At 42.0% G+C, this 25,429-nt stretch overlaps 5 protein-coding genes, 1 long non-coding RNA gene and 1 other non-coding gene across 9 annotated transcripts in view; 4 read left to right on the top strand and 3 right to left on the bottom strand.

The window, feature by feature from the left end:
* Positions 1-272: 272 nt before the first annotated feature.
* On the bottom strand, positions 273-1,531 carry asRNA:CR44087 (antisense RNA:CR44087). Its single transcript, NR_074043.1, has 2 exons — positions 1,044-1,531; positions 273-906 (listed from the first exon to the last, which is right to left on the bottom strand).
* Gr93d (Gustatory receptor 93d) lies at positions 325-1,530 on the top strand (the record flags this gene model as incomplete). The annotated part of the gene is made up of 2 exons (NM_169974.1): positions 325-1,302; positions 1,363-1,530. The coding sequence occupies 2 exons, from the start codon at positions 325-327 to the stop codon at positions 1,528-1,530; spliced, it is 1,146 nt and encodes a 381-aa protein (NP_732666.1).
* A 187-nt stretch (positions 1,532-1,718) lies between the features above and the next one.
* Gr93c (Gustatory receptor 93c) lies at positions 1,719-2,970 on the top strand (the record flags this gene model as incomplete). Its single annotated transcript, NM_169973.1, has 2 exons — positions 1,719-2,753; positions 2,812-2,970. The coding sequence occupies 2 exons, from the start codon at positions 1,719-1,721 to the stop codon at positions 2,968-2,970; spliced, it is 1,194 nt and encodes a 397-aa protein (NP_732665.1).
* A 248-nt stretch (positions 2,971-3,218) lies between these two features.
* Positions 3,219-4,463, top strand: Gr93b (Gustatory receptor 93b; the record flags this gene model as incomplete). Its single annotated transcript, NM_169972.2, has 2 exons — positions 3,219-4,247; positions 4,305-4,463. The coding sequence occupies 2 exons, from the start codon at positions 3,219-3,221 to the stop codon at positions 4,461-4,463; spliced, it is 1,188 nt and encodes a 395-aa protein (NP_732664.2).
* An 8,507-nt stretch (positions 4,464-12,970) lies between these two features.
* Gr93a (Gustatory receptor 93a) lies at positions 12,971-14,481 on the bottom strand (the record flags this gene model as incomplete). Its single annotated transcript, NM_079718.3, has 2 exons — positions 13,221-14,481; positions 12,971-13,159 (listed from the first exon to the last, which is right to left on the bottom strand). Exons 1-2 carry the CDS (start codon positions 14,289-14,291, stop codon positions 12,971-12,973), a joined length of 1,260 nt encoding a protein of 419 aa, NP_524442.2. The 5' UTR covers positions 14,292-14,481.
* An 8,416-nt stretch (positions 14,482-22,897) lies between these two features.
* lncRNA:CR45632 (long non-coding RNA:CR45632) lies at positions 22,898-23,292 on the bottom strand. The gene has a single exon (NR_125226.1). It is a non-coding gene; the product is annotated as a long non-coding RNA:CR45632 (long non-coding RNA).
* A 1,017-nt stretch (positions 23,293-24,309) lies between these two features.
* Positions 24,310-25,429, top strand: part of CASK — a 39,275-nt gene continuing 38,155 nt past the window's right edge. For all 3 annotated transcript variants that reach the window (NM_001170210.2, NM_001275882.1, NM_079717.5), the window contains exon 1: positions 24,310-24,501. The gene's annotated coding sequence lies outside the window, so the exon portion shown is untranslated. The remainder of the gene's footprint in view (positions 24,502-25,429) is intronic.

The following is a 25,429-nucleotide window of genomic DNA, read 5'->3' as shown; positions in this document are numbered from 1 at the left end:
ATATAAAATTATAATTTATAATAAATGAGACTATTTTTTACTAGCTACACTTCAATAGAGTTTGCGTTCTTCAATTCGATGGCTAAGAACATAACTTTAGTTCTCGAAATGAGTTCGCCCAAAGTATTTACCAGCATTTGGTTGTTTTTTTTTTTGCCAAATAGATTGGATTGTTTTCCTTCCACTCCAATCCATCACCTGTCGCAGACATAAACACCCAAACCCGTCAGCAGAAAATCGAGACCTTATCGAAATGCTTTTAACGACAAATTGTCAATTACGTTCGGGGAATTATGGAAACAGGAACTCCTTCGTTTCCGGGAGATGAAGGCTACAAAATATTCCGTCGGAATCCTTCGTTTTATGTCCTTTTACGCCAGATTTTTGAGCTTAGTGTGCTTTCGGCTTAGAAAACAGAAGGACAACAATGTGTGGCTGGAGGAAATTTGGAGTAATCGGTCGCGGTGGAAGTGGATATCGGTTACCTTACGGATTGTGCCCCTCTGCATCTATGCGTTTACGTATGCTGAATGGATCAGCAATAGAATGCTAATTACCGAAAAATTTCTGCACTCATGTAGTCTAGTGGTTTCGATACCCTGCTACTTATCGATAATTCACTTGAAGATCTGTCATGGCCCGGAAGTGACCAAGTTGGTTAACCAATATCTGCACATCTTTCGCCTGGGAACCCTGGACATCCGTAGAAGAAGTCAATTTGGAGGCGGTAGAGAGTTGTTCCTGCTAATTCTTTCGGTTTGTTGTCAGATTCATGAATATGTTTTTATATTGGTCATAGCGAGCAGACTTTGTGGTTTTCAACATATTATTTGGTGGGTTAGCTATACATATGTGTTTATTATATGTAATTCGATCATGTGTTTCGGTTTTATTTGGCACCTAAGCCTGGGAGTTCTCTATGCTGAGCTGAACGATAATCTTCGCTTTGAGTCAGGCTTCCAAACGGCATTTTTAAGGAAACAGCAAAGAATTAGGGTACAAAAATCTATGGCACTTTTCAAGGAGATATCCTCTGTGGTTACCTCCTTGCAGGACATTTTCAATGTACACCTATTTTTGAGCGCACTCTTGACACTTCTGCAAGTTCTAGTCGTTTGGTATAAAATGATCATCGATTTAGGGTTTTCTGACTTTCGGATTTGGTCATTCTCGCTTAAAAATTTGATCCAAACGCTCCTTCCTGTTTTGGCCATTCAAGAAGCGGCAAATCAATTTAAACAAACTCGGGAACGTGCTCTGGATATTTTCCTCGTTGGAAAGTCAAAGCATTGGATGAAATCGGTGAGTAAGCTTATTAATCAAGGTATATTGCAGCTTATATGATATTTATGTTTGTTTTAGGTGGAAATATTTGTCACCCATCTCAACCTAAGCGAGTTCAGGGTTAACTTGTTGGGCCTCTTCAATGTTTCCAACGAACTATTTCTAATAATTGTATCTGCAATGTTTTGCTATCTGGTTTTTGTAACACAATGTGTAATCGTGTATCGCAGACGCTATGTTATTTGATAATTTATGAATTATTTTAACGTATAATAACCAATTTCAAGCCTACTAATCGACCTAATCCAATTATAATTATTGATTTAAGGCAAATGGAAAATCATAACATTTATAGAGTTGCTCAAGTAAATAAACAAATCAAGCTTTAAGTATATTAGGAAATCACTAAGTTGTCCGATGGGACCACTTTAGTCATGATTGAACGTTTGAAGAAGGTGAGCCTTCCAGCTCTCTCGGCATTTATCCTTTTTTGCAGTTGCCACTATGGCAGGATCCTGGGAGTGATTTGCTTTGACATAGGCCAAAGGACATCGGATGATTCCCTGGTGGTCCGCAATAGGCATCAATTTAAGTGGTTCTGTCTGAGTTGCCGGCTCATCAGTGTCACAGCCGTTTGCTGTTTCTGTGCTCCCTATGTCGCGGACATCGAGGATCCCTACGAGCGGTTGCTCCAATGTTTCCGCCTTTCGGCTAGTCTCATATGCGGCATTTGCATAATAGTGGTCCAGGTTTGCTATGAAAAGGAGCTGCTTCGCATGATCATCAGTTTCCTGCGGCTCTTTCGACGGGTCAGACGATTGTCGTCCTTAAAACGGATTGGATTTGGAGGCAAACGGGAGTTTTTCTTGCTCCTTTTCAAATTCATCTGCCTGGTCTACGAACTGTACTCTGAAATATGCCAGCTATGGCATCTACCCGATTCGCTATCCTTGTTTGCTACGCTATGCGAAATATTCCTGGAAATTGGCTCTCTAATGATTATACATATTGGATTTGTTGGGTACCTTAGTGTAGCCGCTCTTTATTCCGAGGTGAATAGCTTCGCCCGTATCGAGCTACGTCGGCAATTGAGATCCTTGGAACGTCCTGTCGGAGGTCCTGTTGGTCGCAAGCAACTGAGAATAGTGGAATATCGTGTGGATGAATGTATATCGGTATACGATGAAATCGAACGCGTAGGCCGCACATTTCATCGCCTCTTAGAACTGCCCGTACTTATTATTTTACTCGGAAAGATATTTGCTACCACAATCCTATCCTACGAGGTAATAATCCGGCCGGAGTTGTACGCAAGAAAAATTGGAATGTGGGGTCTGGTGGTTAAGAGCTTTGCAGATGTGATACTCCTCACCTTGGCAGTCCACGAAGCGGTCAGTAGTTCACGAATGATGCGACGCCTGAGTCTGGAGAACTTTCCGATCACTGATCACAAGGCGTGGCATATGAAGGTTAGTGACCTCATGGTATTCCTAATCAATAAAATGTATATTCTTCTCTCGTTTGCAGTGGGAAATGTTCTTAAGCCGTCTGAACTTCTTCGAGTTTCGCGTTAGACCCTTGGGACTATTCGAAGTATCCAACGAGGTCATCTTGCTGTTTCTGTCAAGTATGATCACCTACTTTACCTATGTGGTTCAGTACGGCATTCAAACCAATCGTTTGTGAAATTGGACAGATGTACTTGAAATATAACCATAGTGTCTTTGTTGGTCCGGCACTTTAATATATCTAAAAGTGAAATAAATACAATAACCATTTCGTAACAATTAATATACCACCATGTCATTAGCCAAATTGAAAACCAAATCCAGATAGGGGAAGAAGTGCTCGACTAACTGGACTGGCTGCTCAAACAATCGGCTAAAAACTAATTACTTAATGGGTAAATAAAGTATATGGTTTACGGCTTTACGATGTCTGGTTTGTTAGTCATGCCGCGAATATTGCGCTGCTTAAACGTTTCCAGGATATCTGCGATTCTCCTTCGCAGTTGTTTCCTGTACGGAACGTTCTTTGGAGTGATCACATTTCGAATTGAGAGAAAGGACTCGCAGTTGGTGGCCATCAATCGAAGGGGTTACCTGTGGATCTGCCTGGTTATTAGACTTTTGGCAAGCTGCTTCTATGGCTACAGTTACGATGCATGGTCTGGCCAATACGAAGATATGTACCTTCGAGCTTTTTTCGGTTTCCGATTGATTGGCTGTCTGATCTGCAGCGTCATTATCCTGGTGATGCAGTTTTGGTTCGGCGAGGAGCTCATTAACCTGGTCAACCGTTTCCTTCAGCTATTTCGGCGAATGCAAAGTTTGACAAATTCTCCGAAAAACAGATTTGGTGACAGGGCTGAATTTCTCTTGATGTTTTCTAAAGTATTCTCCTTACTTTTCGTATTCATGGCCTTTCGATTAATGCTCTCACCCTGGTTCCTGTTAACTTTAGTGTGCGATTTATACACGTCTGTCGGGACGGGAATGATAACACATTTGTGTTTTGTTGGCTATCTTAGCATTGGTGTCCTTTACAGGGACCTAAACAACTATGTTGATTGCCAACTGAGGGCCCAGTTAAGATCACTGAATGGGGAGAATAATTCGTTCCGCAATAATCCGCAACCTACACGACAGGCCATCTCGAATTTGGACAAGTGTTTGTATCTCTATGACGAGATACACCAGGTGTCACGCAGTTTCCAGCAACTTTTCGATCTACCACTTTTTCTCAGCCTTGCACAAAGTCTTTTGGCCATGTCTATGGTTTCCTACCACGCCATTCTGCGAAGACAATACAGTTTCAATCTCTGGGGCTTGGTTATCAAACTACTCATCGATGTGGTATTGCTGACCATGTCCGTGCATTCAGCTGTTAATGGTTCTCGATTGATAAGACGTCTGAGCTTTGAGAATTTCTATGTGACTGATAGCCAGAGTTACCACCAAAAGGTAAGTCCAGGAGCTATAATCTTAAGGATTAAATATAATACTTTTCCAATCTTGCAGCTGGAGCTTTTCCTGGGCCGCCTTCAACACCAGGAGCTGCGAGTGTTTCCTTTGGGCCTCTTTGAGGTCTCCAACGAACTGACCCTGTTCTTTCTCTCGGCAATGGTGACCTATCTAGTCTTTCTAGTACAGTACGGCATGCAGTCGCAGCAAATTTGATTCAACGTCACGCATTGCTTGCGGCATTGCACCCTACCAAAAACCTCGCGATACGATACACCTGCCAAGCCCACTTGCCCACTTGCCCACCTGTCCTGCGGTTGCACGCAAATAAAACAATGAATAAAGAGAACGGAATTTCATAAGACAAAACTAGAAAAAAAAAAAACAAAAAACAACAAGCTGAAATCGGCAGTTGCAGGACCCAATTCCCAATTTCCGGCTAACCGTTTGTTCCGCTGCAATTTTTCCCATGAAACTTGGTCGCGGCATTAATTAAACATTCATGCTGACGTCAAGCAGAAAATTTATGCGGCACTTGGTAGATGGTGGGACCGAGGGGGGGGGGAGAGGGGCGCATTATCAGCGCACAGTTCACGCTAAGAGGCGCATAAAAACAAGGCCGAGGCCGTCGCTCTAATTAGCATAGGTTAGGGTACAAAGCCGGTCCTCAGAAAGACACAAAACCCATAAAGGTGCACTTGCCACTGCACTTGTTCTTTGGCTGGCAGGTTCAGGCTCAGAAAAAAAAAATGAAAATAAAAAACAGGAAAAAAAATAAACATAAACTGGGGACAAAGGGCCGACCAACGGCGGCGATAATAAAAAATCAAATTGCCGCAAGAGCAGAGACCCAAGATGAGATGAGCACTATTATCTCGGTAGTGGAACTGGGCTCAGAATAATGACCCAATCGGTTCTGCTCCTGCTCCTGCTGAGATTTGCCTCTTTAAAGTGGAATGTTGGGGTGCCCTAGGTACCCTGTAATTCGTAGGGCTTGATGGGTTTTTTTTTTGAATGAGCTTGAGTTTTGAAGGCTTTACATGAACACATAAATATATAAGATCTAAAGGATTTTAGCGAACAATAAAGTTATTTCAATTATTTGAACTTCTTATAGTTCTTGGCTAGAAGAGAATTAACAAAGTTTTTTTTTTTGGGTATCTCCCAGTCGTAGAAGGGTGACCAAAAATATGGCTTGTGACTTAATTTTTTTGTGTAAAGGCAAGTTGTGTAAACGGCAAGATAATCATAAAACATGGCATTGCTCAAATAATTGTACTTCATAAGAGACATAACCGAGAATCAGAGAAAGGGCAGGGGGCGGGGGTGGAGAACGGGTGGCGATGGTATGGGACCGAGCCAAGTTTCCCATGATTGTTCTGCTGCCTGGGTAATTATGGGTCACTTTTTTTTTTTTCATTGAATCTTTCTCTCTCCTTTCATTCGGCAATTATCATACTTACCTGCAACTATGTGCCAGGCAAAGCTAAAGCAAAAGGCATAAAGCCGGAATCAAGGGAGACGAAAAAAAAAAAATATATAAAACCAAATTAATGATGCTTTCAACATTTCACTAGACAAAAGAACCAGCCGGAGCTCAAAACTTGGGAGCTTGAGTGCCTGAGTGCAGGTAGCGGTGCTTACTTTTTGGCCAACAAACCATACAGCCCATACTCATTCTGGGTAAAAAGTACAGCTACATCAAGAGCGGATGGAAATCTCATCATCATTACGATGATTATGCCGATGAGAGCCTCGATTTCAATCAAGAGTCCAAGATTCAGAGCGGCAACCGGTAGCAACTTGGCAATCAGCAGGGAACGAAGACCCATTAGCCCTAAAAGCTTTCGTGGCCAACGGAAACCCATCGGGAATTGCTAAAATGTAACTGCTGGTCGGTCGGTCGGTCAGTTAGTTGATTGCTATAATTCCGCCCAAAATTAAGTGGCGAAATGAGAAAACACCCGCGAATGCTAACATAATATAAAACAAACCCTTTTTCACCGATCGACAATGGGCGGTAATAAGTTCTAATTTATTTATGGCTCAATTAGGCAAAGGGCTTCGAGTTGGCAGCTCGATGATGATATAAGCCTTTTCGGCTTGATGATATAACAGCTAAAGGTAGCCGCCGGCCTGTTATCTAATCTCATCTACATGGGGCAACATCTGGTCATGAATGTTTCAACGGAATAAATTTGTAGGTAACTCAATTTTTAAGAATTGCCCGTGCAAGGAAGAGTTATGCAATCATACAATTGAATTTATAAGAAAGCGAAAAGATATGTATGTATAGTTACCATCTTACCCTATTTGTAGCTCCAATTGAACAACTAACTTTAAAGACAATAATGGGTTGTAAAAGTTTATCGTGCCTTATCAATGTATGTAGCGTTTTGGAAAATTTATCACACCAATTTGTAGTTGCTTTTCAAAATTACCCCTACTAGACGCTGGGCAACCAATCAAGTCAATCAATTTAGGTCATATTCAATCAAGGTATTCCAAAAAAGGTTCCGCCACGAAATGCAATGGAATTTTCTATCTTCGGAATGCACAGCTAAAATGGACTTGATTGCGTTTCAAACAGAAAAATCACGTGTATCGCTTCTGATTCCATCATCCCACCTTTCTGGCCAAGTCCTCAGTCGGTAGTCGATTTTATTCATGGCGCAGTTAAAAGTGGCACATAACGGCAATTGCAGCCCAGTCGATTTTAGACGACGTGCCATCTACTAAGTACACACATTAAGGTGGGTCGTTATGGGTATAGAATATAATAATAATAATTCTAATAAAATGTATAATTTATCTTAAGTTAAATTGTTTAAGCTACAAAAATACTAGCAATAAAACATATCAAGTATTTTTATAATACTTATTAATATTAATTATTAAATATTAAATTTGACTGGCTCTAATATATTTTACGTTGCTTTAGGTACTTTTATGAAAATAATTTGTATATCTATCTTATTAAGATAATCACCAAAGTAAAGTGCGCGGTAGCTTTAAAATAAGCTTCCATTTACTAGACAAATATAGCATAGGATATAATCACATTGATCCACCCTACTATAGCTATATACCTTGTTTATTTGTATGTGAATATTTGTATTTATATGCAGAAACCAAGTAAAGACAAAACGACTGTAAAAGTTGAAGGCACCACAGAAATTGGCACGAGCGGAGCACACGTCCCGAGTTGGGAGCTGGAGTTGAAGTTGGGAATGGAGCTGGAGCTGGGGATGTGGATGGGGATGCGGTCTTGGGATGGAGTTTGGGGTTGTGGGGCATGGCCTGAGTTCTGTTTGAGTTGGCGTACAGTTTCTGGCTCAGCATTTTACGACACACATATGCACATACATGTATGTACATATATATGTATGGCGAATCCGAATCGCAAGTCGCGAATTGCGAGGGGGAACCCGTTTTGTGGGCCGTTTTGAGGGCGCGTAGGCGCTCGCCACACGCCCAGTTGTAAGTTGAAAGTTGGACGCTGCAGGCAGAGCGCGTGTGCAACGTGCCATCTGGAGACGGATCCAGTTTGCGAGGCAGCCGACACAGATCAAGAACCTGGACAAAATCTATAGCTAAAGCACTGCACAGTAGCCACGGGCCAGTTTGGATCTCTGGGATCCATACAGGCGGGTGCTTGGGTGCAAGATAATCGATGTAGACTAATTATTTGCTTTGCCTGCAACTGTTTGTCATGCTCCGCTCGGTGGCTGTACAGCTGGTCATCAGTGCCGTGGCGGTACAGCAAAAACAAAATGCTCCAACCGATCCGACCGACGGTAGCCAACACCCCAAAGAAAACAAAGAGAATCTGTGGCGGTACACTGCAAGAAAAAACGAGGTATTATTGCTATTTATTTACTTTTAAACTGGATTGCAAAAATGAAACCATGCCAACTTAATTTATTTGATTTGCATTCCCCCCTTTCGCAGCTGACTTAACTGACAAATGATTTCAAGTAACAATTAGCCTTGTTCTCGATTCTTAATCTCATCAAATACATTTGTACATTTGTCTTTGAGACTTAGTTAGTGCACAAGGCAAATGTTTCGTTTGATGCGAATTTGAGATTGGATTCGAGGTCAATGAATTGGGTTCTATAATGTAGTATGTGATTAAAGATTGTCGAGAAATATTTAAGCTCACAACTTGTAAGTTTCGAATGCAACACATTTGGCTATATCGTATCATATCATACTTGTACGAGATTTCTTCGAGTGTAGTGACTTGGACAGACGCACAGATGCCACTGCGCCTGTGCGAGTTGATATGCTGAGCAAATATATCGCCGTCAGCTAAAATAATGGTCATCGACAGCAGCAGCACACAGCAGAAAGAGCCAGCGGAGTTGTTGTCTTGGGCAAGGTTGCGGATGATTTGGAGTTTTGGAATGGGCATGGTTTCTGGATGTATGTAGGTATAGTCGCTGGTGTGGGGCACAGGGGATAGGGGAAGCAGGCCACTCCACACGGTAGTCAAGTTTAGACACCTTAAGTACACAGGAAAGCGTCATTTATGCGCTCGTTTTCCAAAACGACAAGCACTGGGCGTGGCAAAAGGGGCAGCTTGCCGCTGGGCAGGAGGGGGGGGGGGGTGTGTGTGTGCTAGCCGATTAATTACACGGCCAGGAGATCAGTTTAAAACACAGCCAAATTATGGATATCCGCAGCTGCAACGGATTGCTGCCGTTGCACTGCAGCAAGGTCAAATCGGAGCTAGTTGGCTGGACCAAACGGCTAATGCTGCATGTTGCACGCTGCACATGGCATGTTGCATGTTGCCCTGCAACACAGATCGATTTCAATCAACACTCACCACTCCCTGCGCGCAGCCACAACTTACTTTCAAGCCTTGCAAACACAAACAACAAAAAGTACAGTCCACAAAGATCGACAACAACAACAGCAGCAGCAGCAGCAGCTGCAGCAGCAACATCTACAGCAAGCACAGCAGCAACGTCTTGGGGGCAGAGCGAGAGGGGGCGATGTTTCGTTTGGCTTTGGCTAGCTTTTTGATTTGGCCGAGACGTGTGGCAAGCCCAGCGCTCAAGCTCAAAACTGGTTTGTGATTTCAGATTTGGGAGTTGCAAAAAGAAAAAAGCAAAAAGTTCAACAACTGCCAGCCGAGCTGCGCTGCTGCTGATGTTGTTGATCTCGTGCTGCCGCTGCTGTGTTGTTGCTGCTGTTGCTGCTGCTGTGTTGTTGCTGCTCCTGCTGTGTTGTTGTTGCTGCTGCTGCTGTGTTGTTGCTGCTGCTGTGTTGTTGCTCTCGAGTCAATGCAAAGACAAGTAGCCGAGAGACACGACAAACGAGCGAATGTTGCGTAAATTACACGAAAGAATAAGACAAACACGAAGCTTGAAAAAGCACTAAACAACGGACAACAAATGGGAAAGCACACTGAGAAAATTAAACCACCAAAAAGGGTATAATTTTTTGTGAATTTGTGAAAGGTGCTTCTAAGTATATATGATAACATTTGTTAAATAAAAAGCAGTAAATTAAGAAATGACTTATCTTAAACATTAAATACATCTGTTTAATTTGAGAAGTTAAAGGTGTTTCTTTTGTGCAGAAGCTAAAAAAGAGGTAAAGTTGCTAAAAATAAAAATATAATACATTAACTTCCGAAGCCCACAAATCAATATTCTTTTACGATCTACTCCTAGACGACCTCAATTATTAAATGGCCAAGTTTGCCAACAGATCGCTCAACCATTTCAAATATCACCGTCTCTTTCTAATTGGCATCTCCCTCTCTTTCTACCGTCTATGCTCTTTCTAACACTATTGTGTGGATTCCATTTGCCATTAAGTGCGTAAATTGTGAGAAAGTGGGTCAGACACACACCGAATTTCGAATTTCGGTTCATCGAACACACAAATAACGTGATGTCAGAATGTGTGCGTGTTGGAATTGCTACCCCCGATCAAAGCCAACCCCCCCCCCCTCTTCCATCAGAAATGACGCATTCGAATACGCCACCGATCGCGTATAGGGTATTATTTTCGGTACTCCTTGTGGGTCGCTCGCGGGGAAATTATTTTATCTGTATGTTGCAACGTTTGCAACTGTGGTTAATGCAGGCGATAGATAAGATAGCGAAACATCGATTTCGCTTGACCTCGTTCAATGTGCCCACTCTTGAAATATTTAAATTGTTTTCAGAACTAATGATGATGTAGTAACAAAGATAAACAATCGGTCTTTTAGTCGATAGTGCAATCGGTCTTTAAGTCATCAGATTAAACTTAAGTACTTTTGTAAATAAAAAACGGACGCGGAAATATATCTATAAGAATTGTAAAGTTCAAACATTTCTTAACATTTTTGTAATTCTTGTAAGTCAGCAAAGAAACCTCTTGTAATGAGCCAAGAATAAATAAGACCAGTTTTAATTTATGTGACAGTTTATATAACCATCTGCGTAGAGCATTCACGAATTCGGGGAACTTTATTCTCTGCGGTTGAGCAACTTGTTGTTTGTTGGCTTTGTAGGTTTTTAGGCCAAAACGGGTATTTGGCATTTGCTGTTTTCGGTGTGTGTGTGTGTGTGTGTGTGTGTGTGTACGATCTCAAAAGTATAGTACGGGGCCAGTCGTGGTCACTCCCCCGCAACTCTGTCCCGATATATCTCTATCTTCGAGATACAAAAACACAACCTACATATGTTTTTTTCTTCGCGATCGTATTCTTATTATTTTATTTTTTTTTTTTTGGGGCCCCCCTCCTCCTGACAAATGAAGTTGTTATTTTGTGTTTATGTCACGTTTATGAACACACGATCTCTTTCTATTGCCTCCCCCCTTCCCCAACCACTCACGATAACGTTTCGTTTGTTGATTGCGATTGTGGTTTCTATTTTGTTTCTGTCGATTCGTAAGTGAAAGTATGTGGAACATGACGTAGCTGCCGTTCGGCTTCTGCGGCGGCTTCTGTGGATTCTACAAAGGTCAAAGTGTTTGCCGCCGCCGTGTTTGCTCACCAGCCCACTTGATAAGACCCCCAGGCAGCCCAAGGTCTGTCAGTGAGAAGAATGCTAGATGTTATACCCTAATGGCATACCGATTACTTGATTTACTAGGATCTAAACGATAATATAATCTTCTGAAACGAACACAATCAAATATGTATTAGTTAAGATTATTAGTATACTAACCTTGGTTAGATTTGATTTTGAGTATACAAAGAATATGAACATAAAGTACAATCATGTTAGTTTCACATAATTTGATGGGTATCGGTTAGTTCTTACTTACTCTCTGTGTTGACTGTGTTGCTAGTTACATGTGTACAAATGCTCAAAGACAACAAAATGGGTGGCAGAAATGGGGGTAAATTAGGTGGTACATGCAACCGCGACTTATTGGCGGCGGCATCTTTCAACTGGCGGCGGCATCCCGACAATGCCGCAGCTCCCGCTCCCAGCTCCCAGCTACCATCACCCAGCTGGGTCTCCAAGGTGCCAGTCGTTGGTGCACCATTCCAATAGCAATTCTCGACTAAATCGCAGTGGCGGTGCTGTAGCTTTCGAACTAATTACATTGCAAAATACCTGAAATGTTGCGAACGGCAGGAAATCAGCGAAACGGGAACGCTACCTACTCCTCACTTTTCTGGAATATATGGGTGTGTTGTGGGATCCGGTGATCAGATCAGAGCTCCGCTGGCCGGAAATATGCATGGCTTGGCCGGAGCTTTTGGCCAGGTTCGGTTGCCTGGCTCCAAATGCGAACGCGCGAAAAAAAAGCGAAAAATTTGAATGTGCTCTCGTCAGTGTCAGGGATTGAAAGATCCCCTCCTCCAAGCTGGCACATACATATTGTAGCTACCTCACCCCGCGCCCCAAAAAAAAACAACAGAAACCCAGGTCGTGTGCAGCGAAGCAGAGAGCTCGGAAATTAATTCAGTTGCAGGCAAAGGCGCGTACTTCTGCCGTTGGGTTTGCTTTGTTTCCATTTCGCCACCGTCGCACTCACGGGTCAGTTGGGAACGAAATCCCGGGTCAGATGCCTCATCCTATAACCCCTCAGCGCACACATACATATATATTCATATACATATATTTTCCGAGCATATATATAATAGGCGTGACAAGCGCGTTACGCTCCGTTGAGGCCAAAAATAATCAAAGACTTGAGTCGAGACGATTGCGATGACGATCAAGTGATGGAATAAAGATCGGGGGTGGTAGGGGGCGTACACTGATGGGAATGTGATTGTAAAATATATTTCATATTGTATATATTCATATATGATAAGTGCATGTATCGATTCCATTAAAGTTGCTAAGAAAATTTATTCCCAAACTTCAAATTTCTTTATTAAGGATGTCGATTTTTTTCCAGTGTAGTGGGAGTAATAGACGTAAGACTTAAGTAGCGGGAGTACGGGAGTTGGGGAAGTTATGATAATTACACCGTTTCAGTTTTGTTGTTGCTCATTCCCATTTCTTTAATTTTTTGTTGGACGTTTAACAAGTTCATCGCGGAGGCAGTCCGAAAATTGTATCAGAATGTCTTGTGGCATGGGACATAATGAACGATAATGAACTCAGGGCGGTTCAGGTGAACTTCTCTGCTGGAGCTTGAGGTTAAGATACAGATACAGAGTCCATACAGCGAGAGTGTCGAGAAAACTTAGAAAAATACCTAACATATCTATTGACAATTCACATTCAAAGTTAAACAGAACTGTAAGTAGCTTAATCAAAACGATTTTTAATGTCCTCGGACGCCTCAAAGCCACCTGTAATGCCGAACTGAATAAGGATAAACAGGTACGATATTATGGCAGACAGAATGAGAAGAATGAACTCATTATTTAGATGGAAAAATCCCAATACTTTGATCTCCAGTCGTTGGGTTTGCAGCTGACCGAGAAATGTTTCAACCTGGGCAAGTTAATATGATTAAAATGTGTAATTAGCAAATGACAAACAATAGCAAACTCACACTCTTATCCCATCGCTCATCCATATCGCTGCAAACGATATCCAAAGGCAATTTCTTTGGCACTTCTGACTGCCTCACCGTATAATCCGCACACATCATGAGCAATACTAGATTAGCCAACTTAACAAAAGCCATCACAATGGACACAAAGACCACTTCGTCGTCGTTCAGAAAATGCAGAATATATTGATATAGCATTAGGCAAATATTTATAAAGTTTAGGTAGATATAGAAGAGGATCTGCCATTGTAGAATTCGACGGAATGAGTTTGTGACGTGGTAGAGTTCGCTGTAGATAGCGGCACACTCGTCCAACTCATCGGCAAAATCGCACAGGAGTTGCATTCTACGATACTTAGTCATACGATATCTTTCGTCCTGCGACTCTATGGGTTCCATTCGCTTCAGCATGGCAATGATATTGTTGGCCATATGTTCGTACAGTATTCCGGATACCAAAAATCCCAGGAAGCAGGCATCGAGGACACAGAGCGTACCAAGCCACATGTAGATGCCAAAGCCAGTGCCCACCATTTGACTGATATCATCGAAGTGTGAGTTTTCAAAAAGAGGTATTATTTCGTGGAAACAACCGCACAAAGTGAAGAACAACTTTAGCAAAAAGAAAACCACAAATTTCGTTGGGAACAGGTGCCGCAGACGCGTAGTCAAGCATATCCTTTGGTAAAGCGCTAAATATCTATTCAACACCTCTCGGAATTGGTTCTCGCCCCTTGCCTGGATCACAAACGATATGACTGCCAAAATGGACACCGACATGGACTGGGCCAAAGCAAGGACATCAGCATAGCTCTCCAATCGTTTGCCTATTACGGCTGAGGTCAACATTGGCCATAATCCGGCGTATATCATAACCACAATGCAGCGCCACAGGATGTGCAGGAAGCGATTTCTGCTGCCCTGTTTGGTCGCCTTCAGCTGCAGCTTATCCCTGTCCAAGCTGGAGGAGAGCACCAGAAGACCACGGGCACAACGATATAGCCACAAGAGCAACAATCGCGACCAGCTCTCCGCTCGTTTCCCGGTCATAGCCGAGCTGGAACTGAACATGCAGCCTGGCTAATGACATGTCCATGTCCTGGCGTCCAGGGGATTGCGATAAGGAGCTGAAGCTATCGGCCCTGCTGTTGATTTTATTAATTGAATGTGTGGATATCGTGAATATGTGGATATCGGCAATTGCCATTCACGCTCCGCTGAGTGCCTCGCTGACTGATTGGCCCCAAGAACTCGACTCGACTCGACTCTCTGGTCTCGGAACTCGGCAATCGATGATGATAGACAGGCCAGCCCTTGGTCTCATACCCATGTCCATGCCCAGGCCCAGATCCACTTGGGAACTTGGACACTTGGACAGGCCTTCAGGCACACTGGCACCCAGCAGATGGTGCTCGAGAAATAAAACCATCATCGGCACAACAAAAAATGGGCGTAAATTGATATTTATGCCCGTGTCAATAAAGTTGTTTTGGGTTGATGGACTTCTGAAATCGGCCGATATTCTCATTGGACTTTTGTAACGAGGTGAATGGACGAATGAGTGGGAAAACCTATTCCTAGGAAACTACTCAAACCATTTGTGGAAAGAAACTTCCATCGAAATAGAAAACTGCTCAAACCATTTGTGGAAAGAAACTTCCATCGAAATACTTTGAATTATTCCAATGAAAAATATTTCATTTAACAAATGAGGATTTTAATAAACTTTGTCGTTTTTTTGAATGTTGTTATACTTGTATGTTATTGCTTGTATTTATCAACCAAAAATCGAGTGGACAATCGATATCTTAAGTATCTTGTTACTTAGAGCTATTAGTTAATTACTCATTATCATCGAGTGTTAGCACCTAATTACCTGAGTACACAAGTTAAATGTTGATTAGCCAACAAAGTTCTATTTATTCTACAATTAATTTGCAAACATAATAATAATAATCTAAACAGAGCAGCATTATATTACTCAGTTAATATTTAAAAGTATTTTTATGAGTTTGTGTATGTAAACAAGTATCGCCATTAAATTTGTTAAATTTACTTATAATTGAAATTCAGTGATTCGAAATCGCTTCAGTTTGCGAACCATAAGCCTCAATGTGTTCAATGTTCATTTGATTTTTCCGCAATGCTTCAATGCAAACTTCAGTTCAACTTTAATTCACTCATGGGCAATTATTAAGGCGATGACTTCTCGTTGCAAGTTCCTTTGCTGCTTAAATGGAAATTTGATGAGTGGGAGTAGTAGTAGATGGAGCAGTGCTCTCACTCCCATACCCATTCCCATTCCCACTCCCACTGCCATTTTCCATTTTCCATTTTCAGCCCCCTCCACACACCCAATTTGATTGCAAGTTGCCAAACACGTTTGCCGGGCATTAGAATAGCTCCACTCCGAAGTCAACGAACTCGCAGCTGTACGAGTTGGTTTCCAATACCCCAGCCAGTCAGCCAGTTAGCCAGAAGAACCCAAGAAGGAAGTCGTGAGCCTCGGGACCCTCTCTGCTGGCAACTGGCAATAGAAAAACAACGGAGTCAACAGCCTTCGGCAAATCCAGTTGCAAGTTCCGAGTGGAGCTAGATGTTGCATACAGCAAAGCACCGGCAACATCGGCGATCAGCAACCAGCAACTGGCGACTGGCAACAGGTCTAGTCCTGGTCGGATCGACAGCCACCATTAACTTTAACAACCGGCGAGGAGCTGCCGCAGCAACTCTCGGCTCGAAATGGGCGTGCAACAAGCCTGTGCCCCCAATAACTGGTTTTCCTAGATAGATATAGACAGATAACACCGGCTAGAAAGTCGCTGCCCAAGCCGCGGCTCCAAGTCCCCAGGTCGCCAAGCTGCAACAGCAACATCAGCGGGAGCAGCATCCTGCAACCAGTTTACGTACAGTTCGCGTCCGTGTTATTACAGTCCCCAAGTACATGGAGTAATTGCATGGACCATGGAGCAGGCCTGACCCTAGCTTTAGACTCCAGCCCAGTCAGTCTTCAGTCTTCGGTCTTCAGTCGACAGTACCCAGTTCCCGTGATGACCGAGATGGTGATGGGGATCGCTTTTAGGATGGGGCTGCACCGGAACAAATCCAAATTGATTTACTGGCTGTAAAAATGTAAAACTAAAAGCTAAATGAATTAGCCACACCACGTAATAAAAGATCTTGTTAGGTATTTAGGAACCCGAATTTTCAAAAATAATGCATTCGAGGTGTATTTCAGGAAATTGAAGTTGTAATTTATTGTATGTAGAGAGAAAATACTAATGCATATATGTATATTGTATTATTGTGGAATTTATTATAATAATATTATAAATTATATAATATTAGATACACATATATCAAAAGTATCTTCACCTAAGGAGAATACATAGTGGAGAAATGTATCTGGAGCATAATTAAGTCAAAGCTTTCCTTTTTTATATTTATGTTCAATTAAATTTGGTTTTTTTTTCTCAGTGTGGTTTTATAGTATAATGCTAGAGCTGCTGCATCTGTGCATCGGGCAATGAACCGATGGAAAGACAATAGGAGCAGTGCCAAGCCCAGATCTCGGACAGAGGCCAATCTATAGCTTTGGATGCCTATGCTCCAGCTTCAGCTTCAGCTTCCATGCTGCTCCTCTTGTGTTGTTTTGCTAAATTGGAAATAATTGCCCCAAGGCAGGCAGCGGCAGAATTGCACGTGTGCACTTTCCAGGGGCGGTGGCAAATCATAAGGGATTTTGTTTTAAACAATCCATTTATTATAAAGAAATTGAAGTTTGTTATCATATCATATCATATTTATCGTTGGTAAATTCTCAAACCTTAGAATCACTGTAATAAGTAGGCTTGAAGATTTGAAGAGAGCCCTACCCCCACAACACATTGTCTGTCCCCTTTTAACCACTGCCGTCCTTGTCATTTGTTGTTGCTTTCGCTGCTGTTATCATTGTCATCGGTATTTGTAGTTGTTGTTGTCGCTATGCTATGACATAAAGTAATCGAAAAGAGCACAACAAAAAAAAAATCAGGCAGGCGAGCTGAGTCTGCGCAAAAGCAAATACACACGGTACGCGATGAGTAGAAAATAAAGCGGAGAGGAGAGTCGCGAAAAATAATAATAACAATAAAGTCGAGTACTGCAAAATAAAAACGTACAGGGGGGGAAAGGTTCAACGACATTGCGAGATTAGAGAGCATTCACATGCGACTACGCAACAGCAGCAACAATGCCAGCGACAACAACAACCACAGGGCGGAGAGAGTTGATACCATATGCACATTTAAATATTTAAGTGACGGAGAGAGCAAAAGAGAGAAGAACGAATAAATAACGAAACAACGACAACGCATAGAGCACGAAAAAAACAACAAAAAAAAGAGCATCACATGGATTTTTATGTTGATGTTCGATGGGCGGCGGCCGGCGGCTTAGGCTGGGGCAGAGGGTGCGACGGTGAAGCAAGGACAGGGGGGCGGGGGGCAGAAGGGGATGGGGCGAGTCAGGGACAGGAACATCAACAACAACAAAAAGGGACTCCAAAACAGAGACACCGACAGGAAAATGTTTTTCATTGTCTATGCCCGTTGAAGAAAAACTAAATGCAGCCAGATGGAGCCAAAGTTGGATCGTGCAGTGCACTGGAAAAAACTGTACGAGAATCTAGATATTTAAATGTTTAAAACCAACATATAGCATGCATAATTCAATTTAATTATAGCTTAATAAATTTATTGATTAATTCTTTCTTATTCTTATCTTTTAATTAAGGCCCCTTAAAATGTCTAAAAAATGGTTTTATTTAAATGAAGATCGTTGAACTGTGCTTGTTAGTTGGAAATATAAAACCTGGATGATGAGTTGCAGTGCAGGAGTTGGAGTCGCTGCAGTTGCGGGAGACATGCCCCATGCGTTTGCATAAGCAGCAGCAACAAAGACAGAAATAGAAAAGCGCTGAAAGTGAGGGAGGGGTGCATAAATGGTGGCCATGCAGATGCAGTTCCCGCACCCTCCCATCGCAGAACGCCACCCCCTTTGACTTCCACCCATTTTGGCGTGTGTTGCACAAAATGCCTCACTTGGATGCGTCGCTATTTCCAGCTACAAACAGATACAGCTCCACATAAAGATCCCGATCCCGATCCAGATGCAACCCCTGCATAGTTGACAGAAGGAAGGGCTAGAAGTCGGCCGCATTTGCTTACACTCAATTTGGATATTTAATTACGAGTGCGGATGGGGAATCTTTGGGGCCCATCAGTCGCCTGGTGGTCGTCAATAAAAAATGTTGAAAGTCAGATGGGGCACACTCGTAGAACCGACTAATGCATACCTTATATACAGCGAGCATTGATGGAACTAGTTATTTACTTATTTGCATATCAGCTCTATCTTTAAAACCAAATTGACCAAGCAGTAGGATTTTGTTAACATATTTTATTACCTTACAAGCATATTACTACTAGCATAAATTCGCCCAACTATAGCATACCTCTTTCCCAAAACCAAGATACCCTTTTCAATCGAAACGAGAAAGGGTTTGGGGGACAGAGAGGCTGTTCGATTTGATTAGGTTTTCAAAATTCGATTCTCCAGCGGCAACGGAATTTATTTGTTTTGCCGCCTGTGTGAGAAAATAAACATGAAGCATCCCCGGTATCAGACGAGTCTTGGCCATAAACTCCGGAAAAATAGTGGTGATAAGGGGGTGGGCAAAGGGGTTCGATGTGGGGAACCTGATCCCTGGGACTTTCTTTCTTTCCAACCATCCATGCGTTTGTCTCGCCTTTGTTTGTTATCACTTGAAGTTTGAGCAGTTTTTACGAATTGATTAAGGCGGCATTTGTTTACGTGCAACAGGTAAACAGTGAGAGAAATGGGGAAGACAAAGAGAGAATCGGCTAAGAACAGTGGAAGGGGAAAAGAAGGGGTTCCGGAGTTGATCAGACAGGGGAGAGAAGCGGGGCGAGTTTAAATGCTTTTACAGTTGAATTGCAAGCATGTTCGGAACGGCAGTTTTCGTACCTGGTACTTGCACATTTCACGGGGTATATTGTATTTCAGCAGACTGACATCTGGTTTGCTTTTTTTTCTATATGTAAGATCATGTATTTGTATGGTATAGATGCGATTTACCTTGATAAAGTATCTTAAAGTTTGGATAGTATATTACATATATTAAGTATGAGCTGTTACCAACATTTCAGATAGAAACTACCCACTATCTGCAATGAGTATCTTATAGTCTTATATGGGTACAGTTTGGATCTTTCGGATTTTTTTGTGAAATGTTCTGAATGTTACTTGACGATTTCGGAATCGTCTACTTCTCCGCTCCAGCTGGATTCAGATCGTTTGGGTTCTGTGCTGATTAACCAAACCATGACGGATAACTGACGCGGCCAGCACACCTGACAATTTGTTAATGAGAGCAACATCAGCAAGTCTCAAAGGCGGCAGGAAGCCAAGCGATAAAACCAAACCAAACCAAGTCAAAAAAGAAGCGAGAATGATCCAAAAAAAAAAACGAGCAGGAAAGCAAAGCAAGCGCAACGGATGACGGATGTCCTGCAGCGGAGTAATGGCCAAAACGAGTCAGAACAAAACGGAGCTCAGAGCATAACTAACTGCAGTAAAAATGTAAATAATGCAAAACATCTTCTCACCGCGTTTCGCTGTGCCGCACTTTTCAGGCTTCCCCACAATTCCCTATATCTTTTTTCATTCGATTTTTATAACTTGACAAACCCCTCGTTTTCCGCCGGAAGGGAACTTGTTCCATGGGAAATTAAATGCAAGTACTAAGCGGTAGGAACAGCAAAAATAACAAATCATGTGAGAGAGATCAGCAGAGCTTTCTAATTGCGATGACAGTCAGAACGATCAGCAGCAGCAGCTGTGAGATACAAGATACGCGACGATACCAGATACAAAATGTATAGACGGATGGATGGATAGCTGTCCAGGTCGCAACATATGGACGCAGAAACTGAGATGACCTTTTTTCCAATAATAAATGGATATGCATATATATATCCCTCCCTATAGCGTCTGCTGGTGTGTGCACTCCCTCCCCCCGCCCAACCCATTTGTAGTGAAATTTAATCAAGCGTTTAATGCCGAGGTGGAACGTCCAGGGAACATAATACACAGGCCATGAGGAGTGATCGTAAGGGAGGGGTGGATACACTCAGAGAAAGGGTCCTTTTCGATAATGGGGATTTGAATAATATTTATATAATAGTATGTACATACTTTTTAGCCTATCCAAAATTTCTCTATTAATATATGCACTCTATTATAAGCTTATAAAAGTATTCGCTCTTTTGTGGTTGTAACATTTCATTACTAGTTTATTTTAATATTTAATTTTTGTCGTTTGATACCATCTATTAACTATTATTGTAAATATTTAGCCAGTCAATTACGAAGCTGACGTGACTAATATTTGTTTGCTAATAAAGTGTTAACAACTTGGTAACACATATCGAAATTGAAGAGAGATTATCTTGTCATTGTATTTTAAATAACCATCTGTTTTTACTAACGGATTTTAATATATCCATTGAGATAAGACTACATAGTATTTGCACTATTTTTTGCAGTGCATTTAGGGTGGATGAGGGGCTTGGCCCGAGCGAGGGCGTTTTTAGTGATGCTGAACCGGGTTCTACTGGGTCGGGTTTTCTGAGTGCTTGATGTGCCTGTCATATGTCAGTTCGTCTCTTCTTCTTCTTCTTCGTCTTCTTCTTTTTTTTTGTCCTCTCACCTACGACGCTGGTTAATGACATTTTGCAGTTAATTGCTGCCGCTGTTGCCGCTGTTGCCGCTTTTGCTGCCATATGGGCCATGGTCATGGTTTGAGCCCTGCTCGGGATCGAATCCGAGAGATCGGGAGCCCAGCGTTTAGGTCTGGTAAACGAATATGCGTCTGTGCGATGCATTTCCAGGCAATGTAATTTGACTACATTAACTGAATATGCCGTAACATGATCAGGCGAAAAGAGAAAGGCCCAAAGTGGCGGGAATGAGGGAGGGTCTCGACCTCTAATGATGCTGTGTCAGTGCGCAATCCATCCATCCATCAGACCATCAGTGCCAAGTACAGTTTCAGTCGGGTAAACAAGTAATGGAGTGTTTAGATACAAATATCTTAAAAATTTGCTAGAATATATTTAGTTCATGCTTGAACCTATTTTCAATCATTATTACAAACAAATCTTATAGAAGAGAATAATGCAAATGCGTGCTTGTTATCGGGTTATTTATCATTTACGATAATGTGTACATTTACTAAAGGGCTTAGCAATAAATTCCTTCTAAGAAATAAATACATATATGTACCATAGCTTGTCCATAAAGTGTGGCTATCTTTTGATTGTCCCAATATAAATACATACTGTCAATATTTGATCACAATTCCTTGTTTATTTATTTACAAGTCAAATAAAAGATATGCATTAAATAGCGCCGATGACGAAATTAGTCACAATTGAATACAATATAATCGTTGGGAATTTAACATGCTCAAATCTGACATTTTCGATGGGTTCGCCTATCAACTGTCATTATCGGATCATTTGGATGTCACGCTACCATTGTTAAGGATCCGCTTCCCCTGCCTTTCTTATCTTTTTGGCGCGCACCTTTCCCCGTCGGCCAGCAGGTATGTAATATCCTAGAGACAACAGCGAACAGGAATCAGATCCAAGTAGGCAGGTACAACAAGCCTTAGCGGAGCTGGTCGAGAAAGAGGGGTGGGGGGAAAATCCTGGGCGAGGGACGTAGGCGTAGGACGTGGAACGTAGGAGGCAGCAAACCCGTTTTTATAATGTCAATTCGAATCCTACACGTTCATGTCCATCCACACGCATTAAGCGCGACAGTCGCAAGTCCAAATGATGACGATCACCGGCGACAGAGAACGACAGAGAACGAGGATCGGCGACGGGAAAGAGACGGGGCTATCGCCACAGAAAGAGACGGCGAATGGAGCGAGGATATGCGGGGCAAGAAACAAGGAACTGGCAGCAACTGGGAAAGGTAACCGCGATGGGGATGGGGATGAGTCGATCGTTGGCGTTGAATTTGATTTTGATTTCACCTGAGTGGCTGAGCCTTTTTCCCTGCCCTTTTGTTGTTCTCCTTTTATCGAGTCGAGTATTTTTGTTTTCCGATTTTTTCCTTCTGCTCTGCTTACCGTGTTCCTTTTGGTGTTTTTGTTTTTTTTTTTTATTGTCAACCAACGCAGCAAACAAATGCAAAGCAACGACCTACGACTTCTCACCGTGAGTTGTGTATTATATCTCCGCTTTGTGCTTTTTTTTTATTAGGGTACAGTGGTAATTGGATAATATTTTTATATATATATATTTTTCAAGATTCGCGTTTTAAATAAAAAAACAAAATTTTTTTTTCTTTTCTATATATTTTAGCTGGCTGATACAAGTAGGTAAAACCACTTAAGAATGAGGAAGGTGTGTACTTTTTAGTTTATACCCAAACTATTTGATTGATCTCACAAATTATGAAAGAAGTTGTATAAATTAAAAAAAAAATTAATTACTTTTTTATTATTTCTGAATATTTCATAGTGCGTATAATTTAATTGGCTGCTATTTTACAATCGAAAGGTGGACATTAGTGGGTGACCACTGTTGTTATTGCTGATCATTAACACTTGTTGTTTTTGCTGCTCATCTCGAAATGGTTGTTGGTGCTTATCCTTTTCGACTATATCCCCCGTAGTAATATGGCCATATTGAGTTCATTTTCATCAGGTCTTTCTTCATTTGGCTGATGGTTTTGTGTTTGTTGCTCCCTTATTGGCTTGTTGTTTCTCTTGCATCTTATCTGTGTGTTGTTGTCGTTGGGCGTTTGGCGGTGATTGTTGTTGTTGTTGCTGTTCGAGGTTTTGTAATTGATGATGTTTATGTTTGAGTATTGGCCCCCGTCACCAGCCCCTTCCAACTGATTTAAAGATTACGCACCTACGGTTTTTATTTTTTATTTTCGAGGAGTGCGTGTGGGTTTTCCTCGTCTTCGGTTGAGGGACTCCTGTGTGTGTGCCTGGCATATTAATGCCAAGATCTTAATTTATTCTAATGGGTTTATCAAATGCTGTGGGGTAATAATAATAATAATAGATAAAGTTGAATGGCGCGAAAGAGAAGTAATGTAAATAATATGGTAATATTCAATGAGCTGTGAACGAGCCTGGCGATAAAGTAAGTTGATAAAGGTTCTGTAGTGAAAATCCCTGTATTAACACACTGGTGGCTTAGTCCAGTTAAATAAATCGTGAATCATTTTTGAAGGGGAAAATGTTTACTTTCAAGTTGATGAATGGTAATTGGCATCGTATTGCCGATAAAACTGGAAAGTGTTCGAAATTCGTATGTGCAATATTCCACAATAGCTTTATGCACTTGCTTGCGTACCGCATAAATATTTACCTCCATTTGACTTCACTCAAGCGGAAACAATTCAGTGTGCAATGAATTATCTTACTTTCGAGTAAATTTATTAAGCATGCAGTGGGTATTTATCAAAGGAAAACAACTGCCTTTTGCTGATAAGTCAAGCAAATAAAAGCATATGCAAAATGCTACCGAAGAGAAAGGAGCAGGAAAATATAATTTACTTTTTCTTTAACAAAATTAAAGTTTTAATAGTATTTATTTTCAATTTCGATAAAACATCTGTGTCGTTATGAATGACTATATTCTTAACAATATTCCAAAATTATACTTTCTCGTCCCCAAAACTTTTTTTCAAAAACTTCCGCGCAAATTTTAACAGACCAAATAAAGTTAATAACAAAATGACAGAAAAGCTTAGATACCAACGGGTTTCTGGTATTTTTCCAGTATAACCAGTTGCTTGATTCAAACAAACTTTCTTGAATTAAAACTTTGATTAACGAAGTAAGTTGCTGCAGTACCACCCTTAAATTTATTTTAAAAACAATATTTTTAATGAACACAGGTTGGTATCAATTTTCAATGGGAGAGCCGTGAACCGACTCCAAGTTCCGAACCAATCCAGCAATGCACCTGCAGCCCTGGAATTCTAGTTCGCGGCGAACCGGTTCAGTTGCAACCAGTTCTTCGCCAATCAATTCCTCACGGGCCGTGTTTGTTTTAAGTTAAAATTAGTAAATTACCCAATGCAATCAGCTTGCCAGGCGATTCGTGCTGCGCACCTAGACAATCGAGTGCTAATGCGATTCGCTAAAATGCCAAAAACCAGCGGCCGTTGAAGAATCGCTGCCAAATCGGTGGGTTTTCGTACATAAAACTATATGCGAATTGTTCGTGCCAGTGTGTGTTCGTGTGTGTGTGTGTGTGTGTGGTGTGAGTGTGGCCCCCTCTATGTGTGGCCGATAAAGGGGGCGGTGTCGTTGATAAGGGGGCGTGGAACATGAGCAATGCAAATCCTTTAGACAAAGAATCAATTTGCCAATTGTGCGACACTCGAGAGTCTCAAAAAGTCCTAAAAGCAGGGCCAAATGCACACACATAGTCAGTGAGTGAGTGTATGTGGGTGTGGGTGGGTGCGTTAGTGAGGTGGGCGGTAAGGTCGTGTGGAAAGTGTCAAGGCATTTTACAACAGCGGCACACGAGCAAGGTAAAACCCTCGAGCCCGAATACTAAAACCGAGCCAAAAACACCGCGCCCCATGCGCAGCTCTGCATTAAACATGACTACCAGAAAGTCCTTCGCGGGGATTCCCCGCAAATGCTCCGTCCTGCTCTCGCAGTCGCAACTCAGTTCTCCACATTTCGTGTGTGCATCGTAAATTGTTGCACATTTAAATATTCATGCAGCCCGGGCAGAAAGCATAGCTTATATTTTTTACGATTACAATTTTGGTGCTTTACACGAATTTCCCACGGCGCCGGCGCACTTTACATCCATGCTCGCCATCTTTCTCGCACTCCTTCGCTCTCTTTCACACTCTCTCGCTCTCTGGCTTTCTCCTTTCGGATTTTTGGAGTGCCATCAAAGTTTTGAAAAGTATGTTCAAGTGCTGGACCAAAAGGCATAATAATAGTATGGCCAAGACAAAGGTAGCGCCTCCCATCCACCCTCCCCCCCTGCGAACTTTCCCCGCGAACATCCTTGGAACGAGACCCTCGAAAAGGACACATTCTGCAGGTCCTGCTGGCTTGTTTACCTTTTCAGCTGGCCATCATTTCCGTTGCA

Source organism: Drosophila melanogaster, chromosome 3R, assembly GCF_000001215.4.
Source record: "Drosophila melanogaster chromosome 3R".
In the NCBI taxonomy this organism is placed as follows: Eukaryota; Metazoa; Arthropoda; class Insecta; order Diptera; family Drosophilidae; genus Drosophila; species Drosophila melanogaster.
The sequence above is the reverse complement of the archived record's forward strand: the minus strand, read 5'-3'. Positions and strand labels throughout refer to the sequence as shown.